Genomic DNA, 9,286 nt, shown 5'->3' with positions numbered 1-9,286 from the left:
GAAAAATGTATTAACACATAAAATTTCTGTTCATGTAAAATGATTAGGGGTATTCTGGTCATTCTTACCACATGCATATATGCAGATTACTATCTCAAAAAATTTAAATACAATTCACACAAGCTATGCTGAATAAAATTTAATCTTTAAACAAATCAAAAGGTATTTTACGATCATACAGTGCCTTGGTAGTTATCATTGACATTTATTTTCAAGTTCTATCAAGATACCTCTCGGCATGTTGTTTGTGTTGTGTTCAGATTCTGATATAACTTGTAAATGATTCCTGGAACAAACCTGACATCAGATCATCTCTCATTTAGTTTCAAGAATTTAGGCTTTTCAATTTTACTTAGGTTTGATTCGAAGTTTAACCCAGTTAGACTTAATCTGGACTTACTTTTCAATTTTCTGGCCATGTTTCACTGTATGGTACCATATCCTACTTAATTTTTCCCCATCAAGCCTGTTAGTGGTACCTATTAATCAAAGCTGAATTCCAGCATGGCACTATGAGCTAGAGGTTACTGACTTCTGTCTCACTTATCTTGTAACGTATAACAGGACAAGTCAACCTCTTATACTGAGAGAAAATGTTAGCAAACATTTTTTTCTATCTTATATCCCAGAGATGCTACTTTTAGATGGCATGTTAGGTATTAATAGCTGTATACATACTTAAGTGTTATCTTCTGGTTAATAAAACATTAGGCATCACAAAAAGAGGGGGAGAGACCTGATGACAGTTCTCAAAGATTCTAAACATGACAAATGTAAACATAAGCAACATTCAAACTAAATCAAACTACCAGTTAACCCAGTGATTCGTATTTACGGTTACTGGCTTATAGAATAAAATCTTCCAAATGTCAAGAGAAAAATGTACATTGCAGTGATGGAACCTGGCAAGGATTCCTTAGCAATGCTGTGCTTGTGGGAGTTTTATGGCTCTAGTAATACAATGAATATTGAGTACCCAGTCTATATTGTTCCCAAAGGCTTAAGAATTAAGACAGGTCATTTCCCAGTTTTTAACATATTACAATTATCTTAAGATGGCCTTTTTCCCAATTCCTACTGTTTTATAGTCAGCCTATGCTTTCCTTACTAATTAATCCTAACACAACATGGTTCATGGCAGTAAACTACAATTTACTATATAGATGCTGGTTATTGTCAAGAACACTCAATTGCAAAAATCTGTAGGACAATTTAAACTGAAGAAAAAACCATCCAACACAAATAACCAGGTTATGGTTTCACTTGAATAGCCCCAATAATGTGGTCATACTTGAAGCCTCTAGAAAACTTTTGCCTGTGCTTTTTTTACATAAGAAAATGCCAGTCAGGCTGGATAAACTTTGAAAGGACCAGTGACTTCAAGAGAAATATAGTACATGGTTAAAGTATTAAAAAATTCAAATTAAGTATAATCCACAACTGAGAAAAATCAAAGGGAGTTCTTCACTCTAACCAACCTTTGCAGTTATTGGGAATGTTTCAAAATTTAGACTATCCACTGGCACTTTGTGGTGCCAGTTAAAATTTGTAGTCATTCCAAGGAGAAACACTTATCCTAAGCAACGTAGATGTGGCAATTACAGTACAACTCTCAGGGCCAAGAGTTGGGAGAGGTTATGCGGCTCAGAGGTTAAACCTTGCTCAGGTCACATCTAGCATGGGTCAGGATCTTTTACTATAGATGTTCCCTAACCACTATACATACCGTTATACCTCTACTTAACACTAATACTTAACACCTACTGTGAGTTAAAATAGGTTTTCACTTCCAGCTTAGCTAATTACGAATTGTAAGAAGCTACCCCAAACTTTCAAAAGTAATCAGCAGTTTTGCTTGAATTGGGCCTGGGCCTTTTTAAGAATGTACTGCCCCTTAATACAGAAGTCTTGGCATTTTTCCAACCCAGGTAGAAAACTTTTAAATGCTATGTTCTGATAAAAATTTGCAGAAAAAGATTAAGAACATGTCTAGGTCTTCCTTTTCTGCAAAATAAAACCCTTCATTATGACAATGCCACTTAATTTTGCAAACAGGTTATTATTTTATGTGTATTACATATTGATTTATCTAAAGTGGTTTCCTAGCCAATATTCCATCTTCTACATAGCACTTGCCATTTTCCCCCCCACAACGCAACCATGCATGTTTCAAGTCCAAGAAATGTGTAAACCCTTAAAACATCTACCCAATACCCTACTTACTAGTACTATTAAGGGTTTGTTTTGAGGCAGTTTAACAAAGCTGGAAAATTCCAAAAAATCCATAATACGGATATTCATCTTTCAAGGAGGCTATTTCCCCATCAGATTTAAAATTCCAAGTTTGGTTCTATAAAAACAAACTTCTGAGGTAATTTACTTTAAGAGGTAATAATGAAACTCCATAGAAAGAATGCTAGCTTTCAGTCCTAAAATTAATATTAGAAGTTGGGAACTTTATTACTATCACATATTAACTATATTACACCACAAAAGTAACAAAGCAGCTAACATGGCAGTTTTCTGCTAGTGGCACACCTGACATTCATTGCTTTAACTTACTAGATTACCTTTTATCACACACCCCCCAGATAGCATTACTTCTATTTGGCACAATTAGAATGAGGTAATGCTAAACTACAAACAAATAATTCTCATTTCAGTGTCAGTTAATTTCTCAGATGGACGATTACATAAAAATTTTTACAAGACCATGCCAATTCACTTAAGTCCATCCAATCTTATATAGCCTTTACCAGATGTCTTGCTGGTGTTGAGAAGATTGTCTAGCTAGAAAAGTTAGTGGAACCAAGCCAAAGGCTTTTGGAAGGGCATCGTAAAAAAAAATCTAGAGTACTTTCCCCTTTAACTACAAAAAGGGAATACCATTTTTTTCCATTAAGAGGCTAGAAGTATACAGGCCTAACAGGTCAGGTAACATTTATCAGTCTTGTCCAAAGGTGAACTATACATTTTTTAAACAAAAATTACAATTGTGAGGCCAAATGAACTCACTTGCCTGTTACTTTTGTGCCCAAAAATTTTTGTAGCGAAGATGGCCAAAGGATTTGTGCCAGTTACTTTAAATGCTTTCCACCCCCATTGAATTCTAATAATGGTTGACCCAAAGAACACACAGGTTTCGCATTAAACTGTTTTAATGGTCTCAAAATTCTGTGACAGATTTTTGGTCAAGTTGTTTCCATTTAAAAATTACTGATTTTAAAAACTAATAACTTAAAACTGCCACGAAACAAATGGTCCACAAAAAACATTCCTTTCCTCCTGAAGCTTTTACGATGCATTGTAATCATTAACCAGTCTTTTACTATTAAACTTAAATGGCCAATTGAGACAAACAGTTCTGAGACCGTTCTTCCACCACTGATTAAGACTGGGGTGGCAGGTGTTGTACAGAATATTCATTTAGCCTTCTGGGCCTTCTGGGCAGATTTTGTGACCTTGCCAGCTCCAGCAGCCTTCTTGTCAACTGCCTTGATGACACCAACTGCAACAGTCTGCCTCATATCACGAACAGCAAAACGACCTGCATTAGGAAATGGGATTCATTAGTTATTATCCAGTAAGAGAAAAAGCGGTTCAGTGTTTCTGTACTACAAAAGGTAAGGTAATGGAGGAAACCGTTGTTATATGCTTACCCAGAGGAGGATAATCAGAGAAGCTCTCCACACACATGGGCTTGCCTGGAACCATGTCAACGATGGCAGCATCACCAGATTTCAGGAATTTAGGGCCATCTTCCAGCTTCTTACCAGAACGACGATCAATCTTCTCCTTCAGTTCAGCAAACTTGCAAGCAATGTGAGCAGTGTGACAATCCAGAACAGGTGCATAGCCAGCACTGATTTGGCCTGGATGGTTCAGGATAATAACCTTATGGAAAAAAACACATATGATTAAAGCAAACTAAGCCTTTTTCTACTCCCAAAACATATTTGGCTATTTTCTGACATCAAAATCTGAAGATACCTGTGCAGTGAAACCAGCTGCTTCCATAGGTGGGTCATTCTTGCTGTCACCAGCCACATTACCACGGCGGACATCTTTGACAGACACGTTCTTGACATTGAAACCAACATTATCCCCTGGCAGAGCCTCACTCAAAGCTTCATGGTGCATTTCGACAGACTTTACTTCAGTTGTAACATTGACTGGGGCAAAGGTGACCACCATGCCTGGTTTTAGAACACCAGTTTCCACTCGGCCAACAGGAACAGTACCAATACCTAGTGAAAGCAAGTAAAACTCCTTTATAAAAGCAGGAAGATACTAAGTTTTTTTTTCACCAAGCACTCCAAGAAATGTAATTATTGCCTAGTCACAAAATCACTTACCGCCAATCTTGTAGACATCTTGGAGGGGCAGACGAAGGGGTTTGTCAGTTGGACGAGTTGGTGGCAGGATGCAATCCAAAGCTTCAAGCAGTGTAGTTCCATTAGCATTGCCATCCTTACGAGTGACTTTCCATCCCTTGAACCAAGGCATCTGCAAGACAAGTTTTATAATTCAGTGATTTAAGAAACTTGGCTGCATATTCATACATTAAATTATTTCAACAAATGACTTATACTCACATTAGAGCTTGGCTCCAGCATGTTATCACCATTCCAACCTGAAATTGGCACGAAAGCTACTGTGTCAGGGTTGTAGCCAATTTTCTTAATGTAGGTACTGACTTCCTTGACAATTTCCTCATATCTCTTCTGGCTGTAGGGGGGCTCGGTGGAATCCATTTTGTTTACACCAACAATCAGTTGTTTTACACCTAGTGTGTAGGCCAGAAGGGCATGCTCACGGGTCTGCCCATTCTTTGAGATACCAGCTTCAAATTCACCAACACCAGCAGCAACAATCAGGACCGCACAGTCAGCCTATTAAAGTAAGTTGAGAGAATACTACTAAACAAAGGTTCTGTAAATACTAAAAGCCCCCTTGTTTCAAGCAACCACCTCTCTTGGGTAATGACTCTAAAACCCATCGTTTACCCAACCCCTAAAACTGATTATATGAACAGCATCTGATGCAGAGCTAACCTCTACGTTACAATAATATTCTCCCTTATCATTTTTAATACTACAAACCTGAGATGTGCCTGTAATCATGTTCTTGATAAAGTCTCTGTGTCCAGGAGCATCAATAATGGTCACATAGTACTTGCTGGTCTCAAATTTCCACAGGGAGATATCAATAGTGATACCACGCTCACGTTCAGCCTTCAGTTTATCCAAGACCCAGGCATATTTGAAGGAGCCTTTTCCCATCTGTGAAATAAAAGTTCAAGCTCTGTGACTGGAATTGAATCAAAGTTTCCTAGATGGAAGCTGGTATAAGGTTTCAATTACTAGCTGTATAAAAATAATTTGACCTTTATTGACCTGGCTTAACTAGGTGACAGATTCCTTAATCAAATCCTACTTCCTCTCTGTATCCATGAACTCAGTACCCTTGGCAAAAGAAATAGATTTTCCAGACAACTTCTGAAATAGTTTAGATAACTGACAGTGGTCGATAAGTTCTTCTAGATACTTTTGATAGCTTTATCTCACACTGAAATTCCCAAAGAATACTTCAAAACTATGAGAAGTAGAGACCACCTCATTTAACAAATCATCTACTTTATAATACCATTTGACCATCCAAGTTGAGAAATCCTATCAATAGCCTTTCCCCTCTAGACTACGTACCTCAGCAGCCTCCTTCTCGAACTTCTCAATGGTTCTCTTGTCAATTCCACCACATTTGTAGATGAGGTGGCCAGTAGTGGTGGACTTGCCAGAGTCTACGTGTCCAATGACCACAATGTTAATGTGAGTCTTTTCCTTGCCCATTTTTTGGAAGTTTAGCGATGGTTTTCACAACACCTGCGCAAAAACAAGAACTTTTAAGAAAACAGGCTTGTGTTAACAGTCAAGTGGGGGCAGCCTGTGACCTTTAACGAGGAAGTGAGCCTATAAAAACTTAAAGAAAAATCCCAAGCCGGGGTGGCAGCCCCCGCGTGCCCAGCCAGCCAACAGCGGCTCCTGCTCAGGCCTCTCAATCTCCTCCCACCAGACACACGCGCACACACTCACACCACACACGGGGCGAATTCCGCGGGCGGTGCCCCTCCCCCAGTCCGCGGCATTGTCTGCTCCGGAGGGGGGCGGGGGCCCGGCCTCAGCCCCGTGGACTTTCAGGACTCGGGGCCGGCCACCAAGACTAGATGGGGAGGAGCGACAAGGCCCCAATCCCTTTCTTTGTGCCGGTGACTCACCCGCCCGCCTCAGCCGCCGCCGTGTCCTCCATTTTGTGCTCCCTGCACCAGGCCCAGGGAGCGGCCATTTTTCAGCTCACGCACCCGTCTGGCCGGACCATGGGCGGAGGCTTCGGCTCAAACCCCTGCCCTCACTCCTGAGGCTCTACGGTCTAACATCCTAAGACTATTTTGTCCACTTAAGTGGCCCCCAAAAGTGTAGCTATCCCCCCTCTTCCTGAGTGCCCCTCCCCCTACCGCCATGCGGCCCCAGACGACAAGGCCTAGCCTCTACCGGGCTGTCCTGTCGCCATCCTGCGCGGCCCCGCTACCGCCTGCGCGCCCCCACTTGCCTCTCCCCGGCCCCGCCCCTCGAGCCGCCGAGACCGCGCCACAACATGTGCCACGAACTGAAGGCGGGTGGACTCTGGAGCGCGCGGCTCCGCCACCGCCTCCTTTCCCCAACCAGACACACGCACTCAATCTTACGGACATCACCGCCACCGCGCGGGGCAGCGCTGGCGCCGACCCACACACGCGGAAGGGTCTATAAGACACCCCAAGAAAGGCAGTGTTTCGCCCGGTCGCCATCGTAAAACATCTCAAACATTACCCAATAATCACTTAGCCAAAAATGGAGGCAGATAAATGGAAAGGCCCGTGGGAAAAGCGCGCGGGGGCAGACCTAGCACGAGGCTGGATAGCGGGGCCGCAGCTCGTGCAGTCTATCAGGCCCAAGCACGAGGCGTGTCCCGGGAAAATTCCAAGGCTCGAAAGCGGTCTTTTCAGACTCAAGTTGGGGCAAAAAAAGAATAAAAAATAGACGAAAGTAAAGAAAAAGGAAAATGGGGGGGAAGGGACGCCTAAGGCCATAGGCCTGACGCCAGGCCTAGCCTGGCGGGCGCGGCGTTCGCTCCTACCTGTGTTCTGGCGGCAAACCCGTTGCGAAAAAGAACGTCTAGGGCGGCAGCGCTACTTATATACTGTCCTCCCCCTCCTCCCTCCGGGAAAGGAGGTGGGGCTAGCCGCGCGTCACCGCTACCCAGCTCCCCCCGCGCTTTAGCCACCCGCTCGGATTCAACGTGCCCATTCGTCCCCTCCCCCACTAAGCCCCTTCCCGGGGACAGAGGGAAATGTCCGCCCAACCCCACTGGGCGCACGGGAAGGCGCGCGCATCCGTCCTTGCCCCGCCCCGGTCAATTATCTGAGCGGAGTGGGTGGCGGACAGACACTAGTTGAGTCAGCGGTTCTCAGTCAGAGAGAGTTTTACGACGATCCCTTGACTTCCCCCTCGGTTCCCACCCGCCCGCCCCCTCCATCTCCCCAGGCGGAGGCCAGTCTTTTTGTATGAATTACTCTCTGGTCTCCAGGTTTGGCGTTCATGGGGGAGGGGGAGAGTCCAGAATCTTCCTCCGCTTTAGTGCCTTCTAGGGAAACCGGCAAATGCAACAGGGCACAACTAGACTATCGAACATGCGTTTCCCTGGCCTTAGGTCCCTCTGGGCCCTAGCCAGCTTGCCAATGGGGAATGGGGTGGAAAGAAAGGGAAGCTAATCATTCACCCCCGGCCCGCTGCTCTTCGAGCGCTGGCACTCACTCCGTGGCTCGGAAGCCCTCCCCCTCTTCCTTCCACTCCCCCTTTCTCCTTTACTTGGAGGGAGTAGCCACGTGACGCCGGCGTCCCGGGCGGGCAGCTCAGCCGCGCCAGTCCCAGAGGGTCTTCACACGTTTCAACGGCGGGGCAACTTTGTGGGCCGGGATCCGCAACCAATTGTTGGCAGCACAGGGCCTTACCTTCCGTACCCTCGAACCGTTCTTTCTTTAAGATTCCTCTTATGGTTAGATAATAAGTGATGAGCCTGCATTTAAATGTGGGTCTCTTTAACTCTTTCCTAGGCACATCAATCACTGCCGCTCCTGCTTCCCACCTTCCCGTCACTATGGTATCCGAGAAGGGCCAAACTTCTTTACCGGCTCTTTGGCCTCGGTTCCTGAGAAAAGATATGCAATTTCCCCAGAATTCTAGTCTGAAAAACCACCATGGTATGCATCCTTTTGTGATTCACCTTTTCCGGTTTCGACATCCATTTCCTTTCCCCCCTCCCCTCCAAAAGGAAAAAAAAATTTCAACGAGGATGTATCCCAAAAGAATCCCTGTAGCTCACTTAATCCTTCCACATGACTTGCTGCTGCCCAACTTTGGAAGGAGCTGCCCCTCTCTTAATACACAAAGGTTCAGACTCTGCTCGGGGTTCCTACCAGCACAATGCCATCTAATTACATTTAATTAAAACCACACACCTTCACTTTCCTCCTATCTCTGGCCCTGACCATTTTTGCTTAAAATCAGAATTAGGGATGAACGAGGTGACTTAGATGAGAATTCTGGAATCTCAAAAGTATAGACTTTTTGAGTAGATGAAGGCTTGGGGGGTTGGGGGAAGAATGTTTAAAAATTTATAGTCTTACGTCCCCGTGTACAGACATGCCCACATTTATACATGCACATTTTTATTTGTATTACATGTGAACATATAAATGTGCTGCCCAACTTTTCATTGATTAACCAGTATTTACTCATACTAGCCACTGTAGTTTTTTTTTTTAAGTTTACAACTTTTTAAAAACTTTTGCAAGTTTTAAAGTTTAAACTTTGTTCCAGCTAGGGATTAAGGGGGAAAAAGCAAAAATTAAATACTACATTAAGGGCCTGTGTTCTGTTCATGGCACTGTTGTCATTTAACTTTGGCATACGCTCCGAAAAAAAGATAGTTGGCTAAAGAAAATTTCATCAGAAAATATGTAGCCTTTTCTATATTGCTCATTTTTCCTTCTCCTTTCTTGTACTATACATTGCAGCCTACACAGAACCCATACACATGCCCTTTATTCTGTGTCAGAGGCACCAATGCATAGCAAATGAAATTAAAAAAAAAACTAGGCTCATGATTTCTTCTAATTTTTGTTTTATGAAATTGTTGATTGAAGATTTCCTGATCTAGATTTTCCTTCCACAATTATCCATACTTGTGT

At 43.4% G+C, this 9,286-nt stretch overlaps 1 protein-coding gene across 2 annotated transcripts; it reads right to left on the bottom strand.

Annotated features, from left to right (window-relative positions):
* Positions 1-928: 928 nt before the first annotated feature.
* EEF1A1 (eukaryotic translation elongation factor 1 alpha 1) lies at positions 929-8,352 on the bottom strand. Of its 2 annotated transcripts, none has more exons than XM_036766244.1 (8): positions 8,048-8,352; positions 5,706-5,882; positions 5,103-5,282; positions 4,596-4,892; positions 4,356-4,506; positions 3,991-4,247; positions 3,660-3,894; positions 929-3,547 (listed from the first exon to the last, which is right to left on the bottom strand). In XM_036766244.1, the coding sequence occupies exons 2-8, from the start codon at positions 5,847-5,849 to the stop codon at positions 3,423-3,425; spliced, it is 1,389 nt and encodes a 462-aa protein (XP_036622139.1). In that variant the 5' UTR covers positions 5,850-5,882; positions 8,048-8,352; the 3' UTR covers positions 929-3,422. The 2 variants fall into 2 exon arrangements, with proteins under 2 accessions (XP_036622139.1, XP_036622138.1); XM_036766243.1 differs by lacking the exon at positions 8,048-8,352 and adding an exon at positions 7,174-7,463.
* Between the last annotated feature and the right edge of the window lie 934 nt (positions 8,353-9,286).

Source organism: Trichosurus vulpecula, chromosome 7, assembly GCF_011100635.1.
Source record: "Trichosurus vulpecula isolate mTriVul1 chromosome 7, mTriVul1.pri, whole genome shotgun sequence".
In the NCBI taxonomy this organism is placed as follows: domain Eukaryota; kingdom Metazoa; phylum Chordata; class Mammalia; order Diprotodontia; family Phalangeridae; genus Trichosurus; species Trichosurus vulpecula.
This window is presented reverse-complemented; position numbering and strand designations above follow the sequence as displayed.